Source organism: Bos javanicus, chromosome 8, assembly GCF_032452875.1.
Source record: "Bos javanicus breed banteng chromosome 8, ARS-OSU_banteng_1.0, whole genome shotgun sequence".
Taxonomy (NCBI): Eukaryota; Metazoa; Chordata; class Mammalia; order Artiodactyla; family Bovidae; genus Bos; species Bos javanicus.
Genome location: NC_083875.1, coordinates 100,473,424 through 100,496,605, shown reverse-complemented (window position 1 = coordinate 100,496,605; position 23,182 = coordinate 100,473,424). Strand labels below are relative to the sequence as shown.

General features: G+C 41.2%; 1 protein-coding gene across 4 annotated transcripts in view; it reads left to right on the top strand.

The window, feature by feature from the left end:
* Nucleotides 1-20,360, top strand: part of TXNDC8 (thioredoxin domain containing 8) — a 32,468-nt gene extending 12,108 nt beyond the window's left edge. The window contains exons 4-6 of one of the 4 annotated variants that reach the window (XM_061426463.1): nucleotides 2,316-2,381; nucleotides 19,330-19,395; nucleotides 20,253-20,360. In XM_061426463.1, the coding sequence (XP_061282447.1) occupies nucleotides 2,316-2,381; nucleotides 19,330-19,395; nucleotides 20,253-20,315 (195 nt within the window). In that variant the 3' untranslated portion in view covers nucleotides 20,316-20,360. The other 3 variants (XM_061426464.1, XM_061426465.1, XM_061426466.1) reach the window with 3 other exon arrangements.
* Nucleotides 20,361-23,182: the final 2,822 nt, after the last annotated feature.

Here is a 23,182-nt window from a genome sequence, read left to right as displayed (position 1 = left end):
GCCAAATAATCAGCCTCATGTTTTCAATCAACATGTGCTTATTAATACATACAATGTGTCTAAAAACTTATTCTTCTTAGTATTTGTTATTTTAAAATGAAGAAAAATAGCAGTAGTAAGTGGCCTGTGTATACATTGGATTGAATTTAAGCTTTATAATTAAACAATCTATTATTTACCCTTTCTGCCCTTTAACAGTTTTGTGACCACTTATCTGTTAACCTCTATAAATGTCAGTTTCTCTATATGTAAAACAAAGTAATAATATTTAACAGAATATGAAAAAACATTATGGCATTATACCCAGAATGTAATAAAAGTTCCATTTTTCTATTTCCCTCAAAGTGTGACAGTGTTTAATTGTCCTTTACGCTGAATCGTGTGCCGTGCATTCAGAATAAACAGCTAGGATTATTATCTGTCAGATATTCAAAGACTTGTGCAGCTATCAGTACAATCAATTTTAGAAGGTATTTACAACTCCAAAAAGAAATATGCCCTCGTTAGTAGTCATCCCCCTAGTTCCCTGTATCCACCACTTCCACCCTAGGTAACTGCTAGTCTGCCTTGTCTGTAGACTTGCTGATTCTGGCCATTTCTTATAAATGGAATTATAGAAAATGTGGTCTTTTGTGACTGGCTTCTCTCACTTAACATAAGTTTGCAAGATTCATCCATGATGTAGCATGTATCAGTCTTCCATTCCCTTTTATTGCTGAATAATTTACTACCTCTTTTTTATCCATTCATTCTTTTATGGACATTTGGTTTGTTTGCAACTTTTGGGTATTATGACTAATACTGGCACAAACATTTAAGCATATATTTTCATTTCTCTTGGCTATATATCTAGGAGTGGGATTATTGGGTCATATGATAACTCTGTATTTAACTTATTGAGGAATTTATAAATTATCATACAAAGTACTGTACGACTTTACATTCCCACCAGCAATGTAAGAGGTTTCTTATTTCTCCATATCCTCAGCAGCATTAGTTCCTGTTCACTTTTTGATTTTTATAGCTCTTTGTTTCTCAAGGTGAGACAAAATGCAGTTTTCTTTTCTAATAATGTATTCATTGTTGTCATTACTGTGGTCATGAAAATTATAATTTAGTGTGTGTTGGGAGTAGGGGTGGGCAGTAGGGGAAAGATTTGTTTTGATCCTGTGGGCAGCCATGAAATTAAAAGACGCTTGTTCCTTGGAAGAAAAGTTATGACCAACCTAGACAGCATATTAAAAAGCAGAGATGTTACTTTGCTAACAAAGTACCATCTACTCAAGGCTATGGTTTTTCCAGTAGTCATGTATAGATGTGAGAGTTGGACTATAAAGAAAGCTGAGTGCCAAAGAATTGATGCTTTTGAACTGTGGTGTTGGAGAAGACTCTTGAGAGTCCCTTGGACTGCAAGGAGATCCAACCAGTCCATCCTAAAGGAGATCAGTCCTGAATATTCATTGGAAGGACTGATGCTGAAGCTGAAACTCCAATACTTTGGCTACCCGATGTGAAGAACTGACTCATTTGAAAAGACCCTGATGCTGGGAAAGATTGAAGGCAGGAGGAGAAGGGGATGACAGAGGATGCGATGGTTGGATGGCATCACCAACTCAATGGACATGAGTTTGAATAAACTCCGGGAGTTGACAGTGGACAGGGAGACTTGGTGTGCTGCAGTCCGTAGGGTCACAAAGGGCAACTGAGCAGCTGAACTGAACTGTGGGTGGCTAACTTTCGCTTGACTCTTAAACAAGATAAACAAAAAAGTGATACTTGAAATCAGATTGTAATGGATTAGAACAGTTGGGATTCTGATATATTTTCTTATCTCATGGCTACAAAATCTTTTACAGAAATGGGCAGTGAAAAGGTGTAAGGCATATAAGAAAGAAACACATAAGCCTTAAAATGCATGATATACCACTCCATGTCTAAGTGTGAGTTGTAAAGAGACCTTTACTCATTCTTACTTCTTTGCAATATACTCTTTCCATATTGGGCTCTGCTGGGGCCTTCTGCAGTCTTTCACAAGCTCTTTTAAATAGAGCTCATTTCGTTCCTCAGTCCTTCTGCTTTGGCTCCTAGAGCCCATCAGTGAGAAAGCTCAGGAATGCTGGAAACAGTCACTTTATGTTTTAAGATTCCTGGAGGCTTTGAGGATATGTTAGGAAAGTTCTTGGCAAGAGAATCTGTAAAGTATCAGCAATCCCTGGGCTCTCAGACATGCCTCCTGAGATGTCACCAAGTACCATTCTTGGTCCAAAAAGAGGATACGAAAATGATGACTTCATTCCATTTCTTTTCTTTTCTAGGAGTTGGCCCAAACTTACCACATCAAAGCAGTACCCACATTTCAGTTGTTCAAGCAAACCAAGAAGGTATGTTTCTATTGTAGCTGGCAGGTTGAAATAGATCATAAAGCCATCAGTCTAAAGAAGGCCTAAGGTATCCTGGATGGATGAAACAACTGTACTTATTTTTATAGCAATGCAATTCTTAGTTTCTGCACTTACATATTGGCAAGGAGTTAAAAAAAAAAGGGGGGATGAACTGTGAGAAATCTCCCATTCAGACCATTTGAAGTGTCCAAATCTATACAAAATACCCCACTCTTACCTCTCTCTGGGGGCATGACCATTAAAAAATAACCTTACAACAAAAGACATGGTGAAATTCTAGCACAAATATATACGCATTTTTAACAACACTTGAGTGAATGTCAATCAAAAGCAATCACAAGGTAATATGGCCTACTGGTTGACCAGGCAGGGTCTGGATTCAGATTTCTGTGGTTCAAAAACCAGTTCTTCCATTTCCTAGCAGTTTACTTACTAAGCTCTTGGTATCTTAGTTTCTCTATCTGTAAAAACATGAATCATAGCAAGTTTCCCCTTCCCTTATAGGATTGTTTTGAAAATGAAGTGAATTAACACAACTAAACTTTTTAGACCCTTCCTGACCCACGGATATGTTATGCTGGTTGTTATCTTGAAGATATTAATGGAATGAAGTGTCTCAAATACTCTGTGTAATGAAACTAGTAATAATGTATATGACTGGGAGCACGGACACCTGTGTGTACCTTATGAACGGTGATTTTGCAACATACTTAAGAGGAATAAACTGTTCATTCCCTTTCATACACCATCCAATTTGGGGGAACTTTTGCTGATGAAAATACCTCATGGAAAAATAAAATCTAAGTGCATGGTAATTGTAGCATTATTTCTAACAAAATATGGAAGCAATGTAAATGACTTTTTTTAGTCAAGTGGCTAAGTGATTTATGATACATCTTGTCTATGTGTGTGCTGAGTTGCTTCAGTCATGTCTGATTCTTTGCAGCCCTGTGGAGAGTAGTCTGCCAGGCTCCTCCGTCCATGGGATTCTCCAGGCAAGAAACTGGAGTGGGTTGCCGTGCCCTTCTCCAGGGGATCTTCCTGACCCAGGGATCAAACACGCACATCTAACGTCTCCTGCATTGGCAAGCGGGTTCTTCGCCACTAGGACTACCTGGGAAGCCCATCTAGTCTATGAAAGAGGATACAACTAAAAAGAGTTGTGAATAGAAAAGAAGCAGACTCCCAGATATAGAAAACAAAGTAGTGGTTATGGGTAGGAGTGCAAAATAGGGGCAGAGGAGTGGGAGGCACAAACTGTTGGGTGTGACAGGCTCAAGGATGTATTGTACAACATGGGGAATATGGCCAATATTTTATAATAACTATAAATGGAAAGCAACCTTTCAAAATTATAAAAATGTTTTAGAATTTTTGAAATGCATTAAAAAGATTCAATAAAATAAAAAGAGTTATAAGGAATACATACAAAGTAAAAAAATTCATACTTTACCTTTTTAAAAATTATGTCTACAGTATAAAGAATGAGATCATTTGATATGCTAGCTGTAGAATTTTATTTTCAATTTCTGCTTGTCCATATGTGCTTGCTGTAACATAATTGAGGCAATAGATTTAAATAGTTCTTCCCCCAAAAGATAACACTACCTGTTTCCTCTCTTGAGTTTTTACTTGAAAATTGAAACAGTTCAACACATGCCTTCTCAACTCCGCTTACCTACATTATCAAATTGTTTGTGTGTCATCTTTTATTATCTTCTCTTCTCTTCCATCTCAGAAATGAAGATGCTTCCTCCTTTGAAGTCAGTTCCATCTGTCTCTTGACCGCATCCCTCCCATCTGTGCCCTGCCTTTATCCATTAGTTATCCTGTTTCAAACCTGGTCATTGGACTCTGTTGTTTGCTACCCAGCTACCATTCTCCATTCCCTGTTAGCAGTTCTCTGATTGTCCTCCAGGAAACCAAGCCCTTTCTAGTCCTTAGTCCATGTACTTCCTTAGGGGTCCATCTCTAGGTGTAGACCAGTCAGTGAACTCCATCACCATCAGGAATGGGCCCTTCACTCCAGTCAAGCCAATCCAAACCCAACCAGAGCTAATTCCAGGATTTTGCTTAAGCAACTCGGTAAAAGTCTCTTATTTTGATTGCACTGAATTTGAACTTGGAAAGATATAGTGCTAAAGCTCCTATAGCTGGGTTGCCACCACAGGGAACCTAAAAATGAAGCTACCATACAGAGGAATGCAGAATCAGCCCAAGGAGTGCCCATGGCATTGATGGAACCCTGAATCTATGTATGTCTGAAGCCTGAACTACCCCCATAAATTCTTCAGTTATATAAACTTTGGGTTGCTTTTTCTGTCATTTGCAACCAAAACATTTCTAATGAATATGTCTGTTCTCTCAGACTATTCTCTTTTATTCATAATCTAACTCTTAAAAGAATTAGATGTATTCACTGCTTCCAAGTCTCATTTTCCACTCATTCCCTCATTTACGGTCTTGAAAGTTACCAAGGATCTTCTTGCACCTAGTTTAAATTCCCGTTTCTCAATCCTAGTACCCCTTGCTTACACCAAAGTGCATTAACTGATCAGCTTCTATACCCTGGAAACTTCCTCTTCTTTTGGCTTTGATCCCTGATTCCTCCCCAGGTTTTCCTCTGGCTTCTTTATCTCCAGTTGTTCTCACATGTGTTTTCCAAGGCTCTATCTTTTTTCCATTCTACCTTTCTCCATTAATAATTTCATCCCCCAATTCTAATTCTAGCTATAAATATCTTTAACTGAAACAATAGCCTCAAGTTCACACCAAAGCTCTTGTTTTCTTTTCCAAATAATTCCTTGCTCCATGTATGTTATCCTCTTATTTAAATTTTTATACCCCTCCTCTGCCGTTACCTATAGAATCAAGACTAGACCCTTGTATTCCAGTCTGAGTCGAATTTCTCCATGATTTTAACCCAGCCTATGTTCCCAAGCCCATTTTTTGTGTGACTCAGATCTTAACTTCGTACATTATTCTCATTCTCTTCCAATTACTTGGAGTTGTTCATGTCTGATTTGAAACCCCAGTGCCTAGGAGAATCCCCCCTCTATAGAAAACACACACTTTGTGTTTGATGGTGACTCAGTTGGTAAAGAATCCATCTGCAATGCAGGAGATCCAGGTCTGATCCCTGGGTTGGGAAGATCCCCTGGAGAAGGAAATGGTAACCCACTCCAGTACTCTTGCCTGGGAAATCCCATGGAGAGAAGAGCCTAGCGGGCTACAGTCCATAGGGTCACAACAGTCAGACACTACTTAGTAACTAAACCATCACCAATGAGTGAGCAAATGAATGAATGGGTGAACAAGTGAATCTTGCTGCCTTTCCCCTGCATCCCCCCACCAGCTTTGTCTCCCTTCCTGATTTTATCCTTGTATTAATCAGACTCAGAGAAATTTTCTCTCCAGCTCAGAACAGCTTTCTGGTTTCCTTCTCTTTACAGATGATATTGCTTGATGGCTGCTGCTACTCAACAGTTTTTTCCCTGTTTTATAAAAATAAAACTTTGGATTCTCAGTTGATTCTGTATTTAGGCTCTGGAGCAAATCCATAGCCATGCTTTTGAGGAAAGACTTGGTCCTGTTTGGTCTCAGTTCTACTGGAGGTAAAAGAGCCCTGCCCTAGGGGTGGAGCAACCTCTTATCATCAAGTATTTCTTAACTGGTGTCTGTAGGGTGTGGATCCTTTTTGAATTAATGGAACAGGATACCTGTATTCTAGGGATCACTAAGGAGCTTCAATTTGAATTTTATGCTGATTAGCTAATGGAAAATAAAGTCAAATGACCCTGTCCATTAAGCTGATCTGCCTCCCTGTATTCTAACTGCAGAGTCATCCAGCAAGCCTTTGATTATCACATGGATATTTATCTCCCAAGAAATTTTCTTGAGACTAGAATTTCTTGTTGAATAGCACTAAATTAGCATGCTGATTATGGAGTTAATTTTTAAAACTTGGTATGTTATGTCATGATATCAAATGTTCAGATGCTAAGTCATGTCCGACTCTTTGCAACCTCATAAATTGCAGTATGCCAGACTTCCCTGTCCTTCTGTCACATGCAGTTTGCTCAAACTCTTGTCCATTGAGTCAATGATGCCATCCAACCATCTCATCCTCTTTGGGCCCCCTTCTTCTCATGCCCTTGATCTTTTCCATCATCAGGATCTTTTCCAAGAGTCAGCTCTTCGCCTCAGGTGGCCAAAGTATTGGAGCTTCAGCTTCAGCATTAGTCCTTACAATGAATATTCAGGACTGATTTCCTTTAGGATTGGCTGGTTTGATCTTGCTGTCCAAGGGACTCTCAAGAGTCTTCTCCAGCACCACAATTCAAAAGCATCAATTCTTCGGTGCTCAGCCTTCTTCATGGTCCACCTCTCACATCGTACCTGACTACTGGAAAAGCCACAGCTTTGACTATATAGACTTTTATTGGCAAAGTGATATCTCTGCTTTTTAATATGCTATCTAGGTTTGTTACAGCTTTTCTTCCAAGGAGCAAGTGTCTTTTAATTTCATGGCTGCAGTCACTATCCACAGTGATTTTGGAGCCCAAGGAAATAAAATCTGCCACTGTTTCCATTTTATTCCCCATCTATTTGCCATGAAATGATGGGACCAGATGCCATGATCTTAGTTTTTTGGATGTTGGGTTTTCAGCCAGCTTTTTCACTCTCCTCTTTCACCTTTATCAAGAGGCTCTTTAGTTTCTCTTTACTTTCTGCCATATGGGTGGTGTCATCTGCATATCTGAGGTTGTTAATATTTCTCCCAGCAGTCTTGATTTCAGCTTGTGAGTCATCCAGCCCAGCATTTCACATGCTGTACTCTGCATATAAGTTAAATAAGCAGGGTGACAGTATACAGCCTTGACATACTCCTTTCCTGATTTTGAACCAGTCCATTGTTCCTTGTCCAGTTCTAGCTGTTACTTCTTGACCTGCATACAGATTTCTCAGGAGACAGGTAGGGTATTCTGGCATTCCCATCTCTTTAAGAATTTTCCATAGTTTGTTGTGATCCATACAGTCAAAGGCTTTAGCATTGTCAATGAAGCAGAAGTAGATGTTTTTCTGGAATTCTCTTGCTTTTTCTGTGATCCAGTGGCTGTTGGCAACTTGATCTCTGATTCTTCTGCCTTTTCTAAATCAAGCTTGTACATCTGGGTCATGGACTGTTGAGCCTGGCTTGGAGAATTTTGAGCATTACCTTGCTAGCATGTGAAATGAATGCAATTGTGCAGTAGTTTGAACATTCTTTGGCCTTGCCTTTCTTTGGGATTGGAATGAAAACTGATCTTTTCCAGTCCTGTGGCCACTGCTGAGTTTTCCAAATTTTTTTGTTTGTGTGTATATGTAATCATATCTCCAGAAGGATTCATATCTGTAGCAATTGAGATATCATTTGAAAACCTGTGGAAAAGATTTGTAATGCTGGTTCCAACTGACAAAAAATGTCAATCTTCTGTGCAAAAGACAAAGGCATCAAAAAAAAAATGGGGTGGGAGAGATATATAGACATAGTATTATAAATCTTTTGGGCTTCCCCAATGATCCAGCTGGTAAAGAACCCACTTGCCAATACAGGAGATACAAGAGACTCAGGTTTGATTCCTGGGTCCGGAAGATCCCCTGGAGAAGGAATTGGCAACCTACTCCAGTATTCATGCCTGGAAAATTTGATAGACAGAGGAGCCTGGTGAGCTACAGTCCATGGGGTTGCAAGAGTCAGACACGACTTAGCGACTAAACCACCACAACCACCACTGCCACCAGTGAATTTACCCCCACCTGTCAATAGGAAGGCTACCTGTAACATTCACCATTTTCCTGGGGTGGCGAAAAATTAAGTTCAGTTCTCTGAGACCACTTCCATAAATGTTCTCCTCTTTCTTCTGGCACGGCACAACTGAAAATTGACTTATTGAAGCAGTTAACTGCTACTTATCTAGTATTTTTAAAACCCCTAGAATTTAGCTGCTATGAAGAAATGTTATGAGAAATGTCTTTACATTTCTGGTAAAACATCTGGCAAAGAGCCACTGTCCATTAATGTCTTTTAAAATGTACACTGTATAAAAAACCTTATGGTAATTCCTCATAGGACTGAGAGTTAGGGGAATGTTTGCCTCCCTTGAAAATATGATCAGCTTCCTCTCATTAGACCAGAAGACTTAGGGAATCCCTTGGGTTTCTCTCTTTTCATTGCTGCCAAAAATCTCAGGATTACCTCTTCTACTCAAACACAGTAGTCTCCCTTACCCTCAGTTTCCTGGCGTTTCCTAACTGCCAACTCCACCCTGGATCATCCTTTAATGGTTTTGTTATATATTTTTGGATACTTTTATTTATTTTTGGCTGTACTGGGTCTTTGCTGCTGTGCAGGTTTTTTCCTCTAGTTGCGGCAAGCGGGGGCCACTCTCTGATCGCTGTGTGTGGGCTTCTCATTGCGGTGGCTTCTCGTTGTGGAGCACAGACTCTAGGGCAGGCAGGCTGCAGCAGTTGAGGCATGGGGCTCAGTAGTTGCAGCTCCCAGGCTCTAGAGCACAGGCTCTATAGTTTTGGCACACAGGATTAGTCGCTCTGCTGCATATAGGATCTTTCCAGATCAGAGATCGAACCTGTCTTCCCTGCATTGGCAGGCAGATTATTTACCACTGAGCCACCAGGAGAGCCCCTGGTTTTATTATTTTAGCCTCTTGAGTCTTGCTCATTCAAAATATTCACAAAGCGCATAGACTATTCACAAAATAAAAATTTAAAAATCTAAATCAAATGAAGCTACATAACCATGACCTAGGGTTATGGTGGATAATGGGCCTTCCCTGCTGCTGAAAGTTTCCATGCAGAGGTTGGGTGAACATCTGGCTGGGATGTGCTGTAAACAACAGCTATAATTATTTCACAGTTTTAGGCCAAAGGCCAGCCAAAGCAAATTCCAGGTAATAAATACAGTGGGATTGTTCTTTCCTGCTCTGCCCCTGAGTGTTTTCATCTAGGCCATCATAGCCTGTTCCAGTAAGATTCACTGTGGTTAAAAAAAGAAAGAAAGATAGCATGGAAACATATACACTACAGTGTAAAATAGATAGCCAGAGGGAATTTGCTGTATGACTCAGCGAACTCAGACTGGGGCTCTGTAACAGCCTAGAGGGATGGGGTAGGAGGTAGGATGGAGGTTCAAAAAGAAGGGGACATAGGTGTACCTATGGCTGATCCATGTTAATGTGTGGTAGAAACCAACACGATATTGTCAAACAATTATCCTTCAATTAAAAATAAATAATTTAAAAAAAAAACTAAAAAGAGAAAGAAAACAAAAAATAAAAATGCATTCCTCTGGTGTCTTTCAGATGGGACACCCAAAATCTTGGCTGATTTTTGTGACCAGAATATTACACTATATTCTGTTAAGGGTAGTTCATAAACTTGTTTATAGACCCTCTTAAAATCCAATGGAGACTATAAATTCTTTCCATAAGAATATATGTATGCACCTAAATTGAAATGTGCATATATCGCTAGGCTATTCGGTGAGCCTGTGAAGCCAATCACTAGATCCCCTATGTTTATAACATTGGTTCCAGACTGAAATTGGTAGAAGTCTGTGAAGTAGAGAAGGAAGAGTAACAGAGATTTGCCAGGTCTTAGTCAACTGCTTAAATATGGGCCAACTCTCAATAATTGGTTCCATCTTTTCATCTTTTGGGCTTCCCTGATGGCTCAGTTGGTAAAGAATCTGCCTACAATGTGGGAGACCCTTGTTCGATTCCTGGGTCAGGAAGATCCCTTGGAGAAGGGATAGGCTACCCGCTCCAGCATTCCTGGGCTTCCCTTCTGGCTCAGCTGGTAAAGAATCTGCCTGCAATGCGGGAGACCTGGGTTCGATCCCTGGGTTGGGAAATCCCCTGGAAAAGGGAAAGCCTACCCACTCGAGTATTCTGGCCTGGAGAATTCCATGGACAGTCCATGGGGTCACAAAGAGTCAGACACAACTGAGCAACTTTCACTTTAACTTTTTCATCTTTTGATATGAGAGTAAGATGGTTTCCCAGAGCACTTAGGAAAGCTGAGAGTGAAGGGATGTAAGTACATAGCTGCTAATAAATGAGTTATTCACAAATGAATAATTCAGAAGAACTGAGCTCTCATTTTAAGTGAGAGGAAGATCTTGCCCTTATGGGTGTGAATTGTGGGCTCCAGCTGAGGACACGGACATCATTTTCAGCAAGCGCCCTCCTTGAAGGAGGCACAGAGATGAAAAGAATCCCAAGTGGGCAGCACCACTGGGTGCCGGAAAGAGGATAGGGTTGGAAGCAGTGGTCACATACTCAGCGTCTTCAAGGGCCAGGCAGGGACAATAGATGAAAGAGTAGAAGTGAGGAGAATGGTGGTCCCTGGAGAATCACCCTCCCAAATGGTCTTTGTTCATCTTCATAAAAATGTTAAAATGTATGACATCAGATTTCAAATACATTATTTTAATGCATTTGAATGTGGTTATTTAAACAATGTATTGATGGACTTATTGGCTATTGCTGGGGGAGAAGAAGTTTGCAATCACATAACTTTATTCCAAATAATAAAATTGTCACTTTATTTGTATTAAAAAAAAAATATATATATATATATGCTGCACCCTAAAAAAAACAAAACAAAACACAGCATTGACCCACCACTCCAAAAAAATGTCTGTGGCTGACTTGCCGTCTTTGGAATCAAATGATCGTAAGTTAAATTCCAGGTCTGCTTCTTATTAGTGAGGATCTTGGGAATGTACCTTAACCACCTTTAGGCTCAGTTTCATTCTTCATAGCGACAACATCATGTGTCTTTGAACCTTGATCATGAAAATTTGTGACAATGTAAATAAAGTACCTCACGCTAGACTTGGTGTATACTATGAAGTGTAGCTATTATTCGAGCCCTAGGACCTAGCTGTGTACCTATCTCCCTGAAAATTTATATGTAAATAGAAATATAGAAATAAAGGTTATTGGAGGCCTCTAAAGCTCTTTGAGTAACTACAGTATGCATTTAAGCTAAGTCATCTTAGTATTCTGGAGTTACCTACTCCGTGGTTTCAGTCTTAATAGATTGTGGCTTCTCAGGTGGCCAGAGAGGTGAAGAACCCACCTGCCAATGTAGGAGACATGCACGATGCAAGTTAGATCCCTGCGTCAGGAAGATCCCCTGGAGGAGAGCATGGCAATCCACTCCGGTATTCTGGCTTGGAAAGTCCCATGGACAGAGGAACCTGGTGTGCTCCTGTTCATAGGGTTGCAAAGAGTTGGACACGACTGAAGCAACTTAGCCCACACAGTTACAGAGGCATTCTGCATGAGGGGAAAAAGTAAAGAGCTTTCACATGGACTTCAGGGCTCTGAGAGGTGTCAGTGCCTAGAAGGGGTTACGTATCAGCCCCATGAGCATCTAATGTGTTGGCAGAGATTAATTGACTGGAGGAGGCAAGAACTAAGTGAACATGAAGGGAAAGTCAGAGAAGTACAGCAACTATTTACCACCATTTAGCAACCTTCCTAAAGATTGCTAAAGATACAGCTCTCAGCTTTAGCAACTTAAAGGCAGTAATTACTTGTGTAGTATGTCTTTTCTCCAGGGCAGGGTTTTGGGTGAGGCAAGATACTGCACTTACTGGGTGGAAACGTTTCTTCATTTGAACTTTTGATGTTTTGTTTATCATGGGTTTTTTTGCATTAAATTTTAATACTTTTTTTAAAGTACTAAGATATTATTTATCTTCATTACTAACATTTTTTGGCACCCCTTAAATTTTCCACCCTAGTCCCAGCCCTGTTCTTCTCTGAATTTTAAATTTGTTGAAATTATAGGGAGTGTTTGATTCAGTGATTCACAAAAGTTTTAACAAGACTCAATGAATAGCATGTTATATTCATAGCTAAGATTTATTACAGCAATAAACATAGAGTTAAAGCAACAAGGGAAAAAAAGATAGGCATTGTTGGAGTCTAGAAAGGTCCAGCACGAATTTCTGATGTTCTTCCTTGTCCAGGGCTACTTAGCAGTACCTAAGTTTCTAAGTACCCCTGGACAAGCAGTCCCTAGCAGGAACTTCAAGGATATGTGTGGAATATCTATGCCTAGGGATGCCTTTTTGAGTCTCTGGGTCTGAGTTCTTTTATATGGGGACTGGTCACAATGACATAACTTGCTAAGCAACCATTGCTTCACAACCAGCCATAACAATGGAAACTCAGCAGTAAAACTAGGTGCTCATCATCATTATAGATGTTTATGCAAAGCAGCTTAATAAGCCAGCAATGGCATAGTCCATTGCTCTAGAGATATATACTACAAAATTATCCATCACTCACGCAAGAAACACTTGGAGGACCACAGTCCCCAGGACTTAGTGAAGTCATGGTTCTCTTGGAGACACACCAGGAATAAGCAACCAGCCCTGTTACATTAACCTTTGTTCTCACATGGATTCATGTGGAAAATTGAAGTGTCACCTTTATTAAAAGTAATAAAGTGCTAAATTGTGGTAATTGAAGAACATGGCTTAGATCCATGTCAAAAGACTTTCCACTAGATTCTTGGAACCTAGACCTTGAGATGACCCATCTATGGGTGAATCTGGAACTGCAGAGGACACAGTTAACCCGCCCAGGTGGAGGAAATACTACTGTTTTTGTAATGGTGAAAAAAAAAGTGTTAGTTATTCAGTTGTGAACGACTCTTTGAGACCCTGTGGACCGTAGCCTGCCAGGCTCCTCTGTCCATGGAATTCTCCAGCCAAGAATACTGGCATGGATAGCCATTCCACCCTCCAAAGGAATCTTCCCGACCCTGAATGAACCTGGGTATCCTGCCTTGCAGGCAGATTCTTTACCATCTGAGCCAAAGGGAAGCTGCTTTTTGTAACTATTTAGCCCCCAAAGGGAGGGTGATAGCTTTTCAGAGCTATCTTTAAAAGGCAGATATTAGGCTTACTTCCAACATGCTTTCCAGAAGGAGACAGACCTGTCCCTTGAGTAGACACTCCTAAAAGGAAGAGGAGGACAGGCATGAGCTCATTCCTTTGTCTTGGCTCAGCTGATAAGCTTACCTTTGAACTTAGGGAGAAGAAAGTGAAGGAATATAGTGAACAGGTATATTTTCCCAATGCTGGACAGTTGAGCAGATTGCTTAATAGAAACATAAAAACAATAGTATATGCCATTGAAAGGAATGGCTCCAAAACTATTTTTATCCCCAAGAACAAAATTCCCTCCCACTCTTCCAGTAATGGGCAGGATAACATTTTCTCTGGCCAGAGTCCAAAATCACTTGTCATACTTTCAATGTAGCTTAACATAAATTCCTACAACACTAGGTTCATGCCTCTTTTTTCCCCTCCAACAGAAAGCCACCTTATCCTGAGTGACTGACTTTCAGGCAGCTTCAGTTGATGGCATAGTTATTCATACTTGGCAAACTATGGCCCCAGGGACAAATCTGACCCTCAGTTTTACTGGGACACAGCTATGCCCATTTGTTTAATTATGTACAGCTACCTTTGCACTACAATAGCTGTTTTTGTTGCAGGAAGGGGGACCCCTTCCAGGGCCTGAGAGTGGCCTCTTGTCTAACACTCGGAAATGAATTGTCTGAGGAGATGCATGTGTTGAAAAGCAAAAGATTTGATTGGGAAGGGGCGCCTGAGCAGAGAGCAGGAAGGTAAGGGAACCCAGGAGCACTGCTCTTTGATGTGACTCACAGTCTCAGGTTTTATGGTAATAGAGTTAGTTTCTGGGTTGTCTCTGGCCAATCATTATGACTCAGGGTTTTTCCTGGTGGCACGTGTATCTCTCAGCCAAGATGGAGTCAGTGAGAAGGATTCTGGGAGGTTGGTAGGACATATGAACTGGCATCTCTTCTCTCCTTTAGACCTTTCCCAAATTCTTCTGGCTGATGTAGCTTGTTAGTACCACATTCCTTACCAGGACCTCCTGTCATAAGATAACTCACCCAAGTTGTTACTATCATGCCTAGCCAGCTGGGGTAGTTTTAGTCAGTGGTTCTCCTAATAGCTTGAGTAGATTTTTCTTCAGTAAAAGGAAGTTTATTGCTGCATTATCATTATAAAAATTATACTGTATTTTCAATATTATATAACTTTATAGATTTATAGAGAAAAAAATGTAGATTTACATAAAAGTTGCAGATAGTACAGAGAGTTCATTTAAGTAGTTTCGACAGAGACCATATGGCCCGTAAAACCTAAGATGGGTATTACCGGGTCCCTCACCGAAAAAGTGTTCACGCCACCAGTGTACTGAGAAACAGGTGCACAGGCAGTTTCTAACTCTACTACAGGAAAATGAAAGTGAATTAGTATGTTATCAAAATCTCACTACTGGAACAAGTTGAGAAAAGGGCCAGTATAGATTAAGGAAAGATTAGCTAACAGATTACTTTATATGCTTTTTTCTTAAATTCAGGTGCAAGTAAGTTCAAGTTGTGTGAAACAGACTATTTCAAAGAGGCTGTGTCTTCTTGGTTAGATTTTGCTCAGCTCCAAAAACTTTAATTTACCTGCTTGTATTTGCAGAGTCCGCCCTGGGTGTTGTGAAAGTGAAAGAGGAAGTGTGCAAATACCTGCAATAAGATGCAGATGGTTCTGAGGAAAGAATGAGTGTGGCTGGAGTCAGAGAGTCAGAGAAAAAAGCCAAGATAGGAACCAACTGTAATTAACCCTATCCACCTCTCAGTAGAAGGCTGAGGTACTTTTAAACATTCCTTTGTTGGATATACCCTTTTCATTTTATTAATCACATATAATGTCTCAGAAGAAAAAGAGTATCATGCTATTTCAATTATAAACTTGTTTTGTTCATACAAGTATTTCCACAGCCCATCCCCCAAGAAGTATCTTGTGTGGGTTAGTTTGGTTGGGCTTTTTGGTTTATGTTGGTTGTTGCTGTTGCTTTGAGAATTTTATGCTGCTGCTGTTGTTTCTAACTACAGATGTCTGAAATTGTTGAACTTTCACACAAGTGGTCCAAATGTAACTTCAGTATTCATTCAGTTGTGTATCAACTGATCCAAGTATTTTATACTTATTCTATAAGGACATCACTAGCCAGACTCTTTGATGTATATTCTTAGAAGTCACTGCCTCACCAGCACCCTTACATTTTCCCAGTGGCAGGAATAAACTCTTTATAGGTGATTCCTTGTCTTTGGCATAAAAAACTGCCTCTGGTTGCACCTGGGTGGTGGGTAAATGGGGGAGGGGGGGTGTTCATGTTATTATTCTCTATTTTTGTATATGTTTGAAAATGTCCATAACGGAAGTTTGGGTTTTCTATTTATTTATTTATTTGGCTGTGCTGGGTCTTAGTTGAGGCACGCAGAATCTTTAGTTATGGCAGGTAAACTTTTAGTTGTGACGTATAGAATCTACTTCCCTGACCAGGGATGGAACCTGGGCCCTCTGCATTGGGAGCATAGAGTCTTAGCCACAGGACCACCAGGAAACCCTGGGGTTTTTCTTTGCACTGATTGTTGGATGTAGTTGGTGGTTCTCTAATGCATGAACAACCACCACATATTCCACTGGTCTTTGCAAACTGGAGCTTGAAATTTTCATTAGCAGTCATTACTAGGGTGGCAGCTGTACAAGAAAAATGAAGACGTTGAGAAGACCAAGGTTAACACTACTTCTTAATGCTTCAATGTAGAGCATGCTTTGAGAGGTACAACTAAACATTCAGGTTAAAATGAAAAAATATTTTGGGCAGAAATTAGATATTAATGGCCTTGCAAATATATCCCTTCGAAAGAAAGCTACTTGTGAAATGAGCCCTTATCAGTAAACGGCTCCTCATCTGTTACCTACATTTATTAAACTCCTGTATGCAAAGACCTGTGCTAGACAGGAAGACACAAAGATAATGTTTGCCTTTGTCAGACTGGACAAAGAAAGAATAAGATAGGTAACACCTAATCCCTCAAACTTAGCACTGAGTCTTGGACCCGGCCCTCAAAGACCAGGATTCAACTTAGCTCATTCACTTCAGGGTTAATACCATTCTAATAGAGCCCCTACTCTGGGTAAGGTTCTGAGCTAGATACTAAAACTGTGGAGGAGAAATATAGTCCCCATCCTTGGTCTAGCGGAGAAGATGGGTAATAAAATCAACTCTTGGATTCTGGAATTGCACTGGCTACTCTGAGATGACAGAAAAAGACTTCAGAGAAGCCTTCATGAGTTAAATCGTAAAGGATTACTAAGTTTAGCAAGTGATTAAAGATGAGCAGAAGCAGAGACTTATAAAGTATCTCTGGTATGAGGTCAGGAATTATTTGGTAATCATACACCAAGAGTATTTAATTATCGCTAGAATATGAGCTCTGTGGTGGGATTTTGTCTTGTTTTGTTCATTGTATGTCTGGATCGAGTAGGCACTTATTAAGTAACAAATCCAGCTATAAATTTTTGCTTGAGTCCAGTTTATGGTAGAGAGCGACAGTGGAGGTGGAAAAGATAAAATCAAGGAATCCCTGTAAGAAGCTTGAATTTTATGATGATGGAAAAACACTCAAGAATTTCACAAAGAAAAATAGCATGGCAGGATTTGTGTTTTTGAGCTTTGAGGGGAAGAAGTCTCAGGGGCATAAGACTGGAGAAGGAAACAAAGTGTTCAGTTCAGTTCAGTCGCTCAGTCGTGTCCGACTCTTTGCGACCCCATGAATTGCAGCACGCCAGGCCTCCCTGTCCATCACCAACCCCCGGAGTTCACTCAAATTCACGTCCATCGAGTTGGTGATGCCATCCAGCCATCTCATCCTCTGTCGTCCCCTTCTCCTCCTGCCCCCAATCCCTCCCAGCATCAGAGTCTTTTCTAATGAGTCAACTCTTCGCATGAGGTGACCATGGTATTGGAATTTCAGCTTTAGCATCATTCCTTCCAAAAAGCAAAGTGTAAGCTGTTGCTAAAATCCAGGGGAAAGTTGATTGGGTAAAAACCATGGGATTCAGACACAAATTCAATGTCACCTAAAGCCACCAAATGGTTAGCATGAAGAAGACTGGCAGTACCAAGTGCTGTCAAGCATGTGGGGCAAGCAGAACACTTATCCCCTGCTGGTGGAGTTTACACTGATGCAATCTCTTTGAAAACCTGTTGGGTAACTCCTATAAAAGCTGAACTCAGTAATCCCCCCCTTTCAGGTAAACTACAGAATGCAACAAGAATGGGTGTTCATATGCCCCCAAAGATGTCTGCACAAAGGATGTTCCTAGCAGCACTCTGGGTCATAGCCCAGGTGGATAAACTGTGTTATAGTCATGCAATAGAATACTAAAAAAAAAAAAAAAAAAAAGCTGAAAATGAATGTATGGCCGTTACACAGATAAATCTCAGAAACATCATGTTGAGTAAGAAGCCAGGTGCAAAAGAATACACACAACATACTATAGAATTCCATTTATAAAAGTTCAAAGACAGACCAAGCCCATTTGTGGTGAAAAATCTGGAGTAGACTTTGGCTTTGGGCACAGGGCAATGCCTGGGAGCGAGGAGCTAAGCTACATCTACATCTTGATCAGGACATGGTTATACGAGTGGGCTCTCTCTTGTAATAACTCGCCAAGCTGTATGCTGTCATTTGTGCGATGTTCTGAATATATATGAATATTTTAAGTGGCCTCGGTTTCCTGGCTCAGATGTCTGGGTAGGGATGGTGGCCCTGTATTAGATTCAATGTATCTAGAAGAAAGAGGAGTCAAATTCCACGGTTGCCAAGGCTCTTAGCGCATTTGTGGCTTCTGGATGCCCAAGTCATAGCATGGGCATACCACAATCCCTATGGTCATGGAAATCACCCCTCCCTGGAAATCTCCCTTCGAGGTGAGCCCTCCTGCTTCTAATACCCCTACGGATTGTGCCACCCCTCTATTCAGGGAACTCTCATCCAAAAAGAGAAGCCCATTTTTAGGGGCCCCCAAACTCTTTGGCTCCATGCTGCTTTTTGGCAGTGGGGGAGATCCTAAAATAAGGAGTCAGAATCAGATCTACTAGAATCATTGCCCTAAGAATGATAAAACAGCATCTTCTAGAGCACCGGGGGTGCGGGGCACTGTCTAGAATTACGTGGCAGCGGACATGGGGAACAGACACACCTTGGGAACTTCTCATCCCTTCTTTGCCAGCGCCTTTCTTCTGCTCAGCTATTACGTGTGCCTTCACTGGAGTCAAGCCACTCCTGAAGCAGAGGAGTAGAGGATAGAGACTCAGGAGGAACCTTGGACAGAAGCCACAAGGAAGGATAAGTGGGAGCCACTGCAAACATAGTTAAAAACAGGGGGAAAAACAGACTGAGACTGGAGTGAACCCCAAGCCTCTCGCACCCCGCTTTCCACCCCAGCATCGGTTAGAGACCAGGGACAAAGTTCCTTTCTGACCAGATTGAGCTGTCTAGGAAGTCCTAATATCCCCAAGTGAAAAGAGTGAAAAAAGCATGCCCAAGCTCCCAGCTCCCAGCCCCCCGCTTCATGGAGCATGCCAAGCAGGCAAAGGCTGGCTTCCTTTGCCTCATCTTGACCAGGAGTTCCCTGGCAATGGGTTCAGTACTTTGGTCAGTTGGCTAAGCTTACCATCCTTTTTCTACCCCTGGCCAAGCTGGTCATTCAGGTGACCAAGTCCTACCTATGTTACTGCCAAGACTTCTTGGCTTGGTACCTCCCCTAGCCTGAGAGGAGCATGAGACTCCCATCATGCCCTAGAGGCTCCATCCAGCTGCCACTGACTCTTAAGAAAGAGCCTTTTGCAGATCCTTTCTGACACCTTCCTCCCCTGGTGGCCAAGGCCGAGAGAACTAGTTATAGAGGAGATGGCTACAAACCAGACAACCCAGATAAAACATGAAATTCTGCACCCACACTTAGGTAACCCTATTCTCGAGAATCAAAAGAGCAATTTGCTGTTATAGAAGTGGATCCCTGAGCGAGCCGGTAAGTGAAATGGGATCAAGACAGAGGCACAAGAGTGGGGTTGACTTTCAAGAAATAGAATGAACCATGATGCCCACAGGTGCCATGCTGCTACCTGGGAAGCAGAATCATTAGGTGTGGGCGTAGTATCTTCCCTGTTGCACACTGAGCACTGAAAGTAGTTCTAGACTTTTCTAACCCCTACCCCCAAAGTCCTAACACCATTTCTGGCTGCTGAAACCTCCCTCACTAGAAACTCAAGTCTTCACCAAATCTCAGCTTCAGTTTACCCACACTCTTCCTTTTCTCCAACCCACCTCAAGCAATTGGTACAGAACTGATCATGAAGAGTAAGGGTCTTTAACTTCCATATTTCATCAGATATAAGGTGTTCATTGATAGATGCACCATCCTAGTTCAGAGATGTGAAAAACTGAAAAGAAAATGTGCTTCTTAGAATCATTATTATTACCTGAACTAAAGTCAGGGCATGGGAAATCACAAGCTATTTAACTTTAGGGGATCATGTATATGAATTAGCAAGCCCTCAAGATCAGTGTATAAATGCCCTGAGAAGTTTCGATGATCAGCTTTCCTCATTTCCAGCAACATGATATATTTTAGATCTTAGTTTAGAGGAATATCATGGAAAATTACATAAATCTGTTAGCATAAGCAATTTTGAACAGGTGCCAAATAAAACATCAGAAATTTAGTGTGTTAATGTGTATTTCTATCTAAAGTTTATCTAATTTCTATCTTGCAGATGATGGAAATGAGTAGTGGATAAATTTATAAACAGGAACAAAATTCCACAAAGCTCCATCTTTGCCATATTTGAACCAATAAATATTTCACCTTTGTGTATTTGTGAACAGATTTTTGAACTTTGTGGAGCTGATGCTAAAAAACTGGAAGAAAAGATTCGAGAATTCATGTAAGCTGATCTCCAAGACAAAATACACTTGCAGTGTTTTAAAAGGCCACAGTGAATGTGTTGTGTTTTTATTTCCAGCAAACATTGTGGTGTTCTATTGATCGCTCTCCTGATGCTTTACAGGTTGAATTCCATATCGCAATCTCACTGCAAAAATCATCAAAACTCTTGTGCTGTCAGAGATCATGTCATTTCCATTCTTTTAGCCTTGAACAGCTAAGTAATACCAGTTCAGTGAGAAGGTTTTCCAGAGATGGCAGAAGACAGGATCTATCATAGCAATCAAAAAACATATAGAAGTCTTATTGGCTTGGTGCACTCCAAATATATAACAGACTCTTCCCAATTGAGCCATTGTTTGTGGTACAAAATTCTTCTCCAGTGCATCACCTTGTATTGGAACCATGTCATTGCATAAAAGAAAGCAAGGTGTATACAGCTATGGTTACATGTATAAATACTTACTATGTGCTAGGCAATATGCCAAGCCTGTAGCTGAGATTTGGCCTCTGTACACCAATACCAAATGAAACCTTAGAGACAGAGTTTTGGGTGAAGCAGGAAAAAAAAAAAAAAACTGCTTTATTGCTTTACCAGGCAAAGAAGGCCATGCCCTCAAAACTATGCATCCTGACCTGGAGAGGGTAGTGAGGAATTTTATAGTAATTGTTCAAAGAGGAGGGTGTGATCAGCTCATGGACATTCTTCTGATCGGTTGGTGGTGAGATAATTGGAAGTCAGCATCATCAGCCTTCTAGTTGCAACTGGCCTGGGGTCTTTGTGCTTGTGGGCAGCATACAGTTAACTTTTCCCACCTGGTGGGGTTTCCGTATCTGTAAAGCAGCTCACATTGCTGTGTGTATCCCTTGAGGGGGAACCAGGACCCTGCCCCAAGGCTGCGCTCTTGTTTCTTGGCTGCTCCTCCCTTGTCTCTTTCCCTTATTAGCAACTTTTGAACCTGCCGTTTGGAACTCAGGAGAGGGCATGGAGGGTGAATGAAGCCTATTTCCTACAAACAAGAAACAGGGGACACAGAAACGTTTTTGTGCCCAGGAGCCCCATGGGATTCTGCTCAGTTTCAAGTCCTTTGCATCCGTCACCTCATTTAACATTTGCAACAATCCTGTAAGTAGACATGTATGAGTAAATGTTTAATGGGCTCCCTGGGTGGAAGAAGTTTGTAGTGATTGCCAGTTTCTGAGGTGTAAATACTTGGTAGATTTCAAGCTACCAACATGATGTTGAAACTGTTTAACTATGTTTGGGACTTGAACCCACAGTCCTTTAACTGGGATACGGACTTACTGAAGCTCAGACTCTTGGTGTCTCCTCACAGAAAGAATTTAGTAAGAGATAAGTGATAGGTAAGAAGTGGTTTTATTTAGAGAGAAACACTTCAGAGACAGAGTGTGAGCCATCTCTGAAGGTGAGAGCAGCATGAAAGCATAAAGTTGTCAGTTTTTATGGGGGTGGGTAACTTCAAAGGCTAATGAATGGTAGGAGTATTCCAGCTACTTTGGAAAAGGGGTGGGGATTTCCAGGAATTGTGTCACCACCCACTTTTTGATGTTTACGGTTGACCTTGGATCTGTCATGGTGCCTGTGGGTGTGTCATTTAGCTTGCTGATGTGTTACAATGAGCATATACTGAGGCTTAAGGTCTGATGGAAGCTGTTTGCCATGTTTTACCTATTTGGTTCTAATCAGTTTATGTCATGTCCTTGGCTATATCATTCTTAAGCCCTGCTCCCTTCCCTCCTGTTTCACCTTCATGGGTCCCAAATGTACATCCTCCTGCTGTGTGTTCAGGTCGTTCTGCATCTATAATAACTTTTCACTTCAATGCTGACAGTGTATTCTTTTAAAAGACATTTTAAACTGCAATTAAAAACTCCTAGGGCATCAACAATGCTTCTATTCAGGTGACCACACATGAACAGCTCCGGCCAAGTCTGTGCACACGCAGTGACAATCCAAGTCAGACCTGCCACCTGGTCCACTAAGATTATGAGATGCCACTTCTTGTCAGAGACATATCCATTTCAAAGATGTTAAAATGTACGATGATGTAAACCTGGAATACTAGGCCTCCTTGATCTCCCAATTAAATGTTAGCTCAAGAGCAAAAGGTTAAAAGCACTCATAAAAAGATTGTTGTACTTCTTCTGAATGATAAGTTGATCTCAGTCCCTTGAAATGCAAGTACCAACTAAGGAAAGGACAAACAGGAGAAGGATAGCAGAAGGGAGTGGTGAGGGGTACCAGCTTTCTTGATCTCTGTTGAACCTTGAGTTGCTTATCTTGACCCTTACAGTGTTTAGGCTGAAACATTTCCATAGGATGGGAGCATGTTATCTTTCTCACCTCTAATTCTCTGACATCCAGCCCAGGGCACAGACCAGAGGAGACCCACAAGACACGAAGCTAAATGCAACATGGTACCCTGAATGGGAGCCTAGAGCACAAAAGGGGCATAAGTGGGAAAAATGATGAAGTGTAAGTAAAATCTGGGGCTTAGTCCACAGTAACATACCTGTGCTGGTTTCTCAGTTTTAACATCAGTTCAGTCACTCAGTTGTGTCCGACACTCCACAACCGCATGGACTGCAGCATGCCAGGCTTCCCTGTCCATCACCAACTCCCAGAGCTTGCTCAAACTCATGCCCATCAAGTCGGTAATGCCATCCAACCATCTCATCCTCTGTCATCCCCTTTTCCTCCCGCCTTCAATCTTTCCCAGCATCCGTGTCTTTTCAAATGAGTCAGTTCTTTGCATCAGGTGGCCAAAGTATTGGAGCTTCAGCTTCAGCATCAGTCCTTCCAATGAATATTCAGGACCAATTTCCTTAGGATGGATTGGATCTCCTTGCA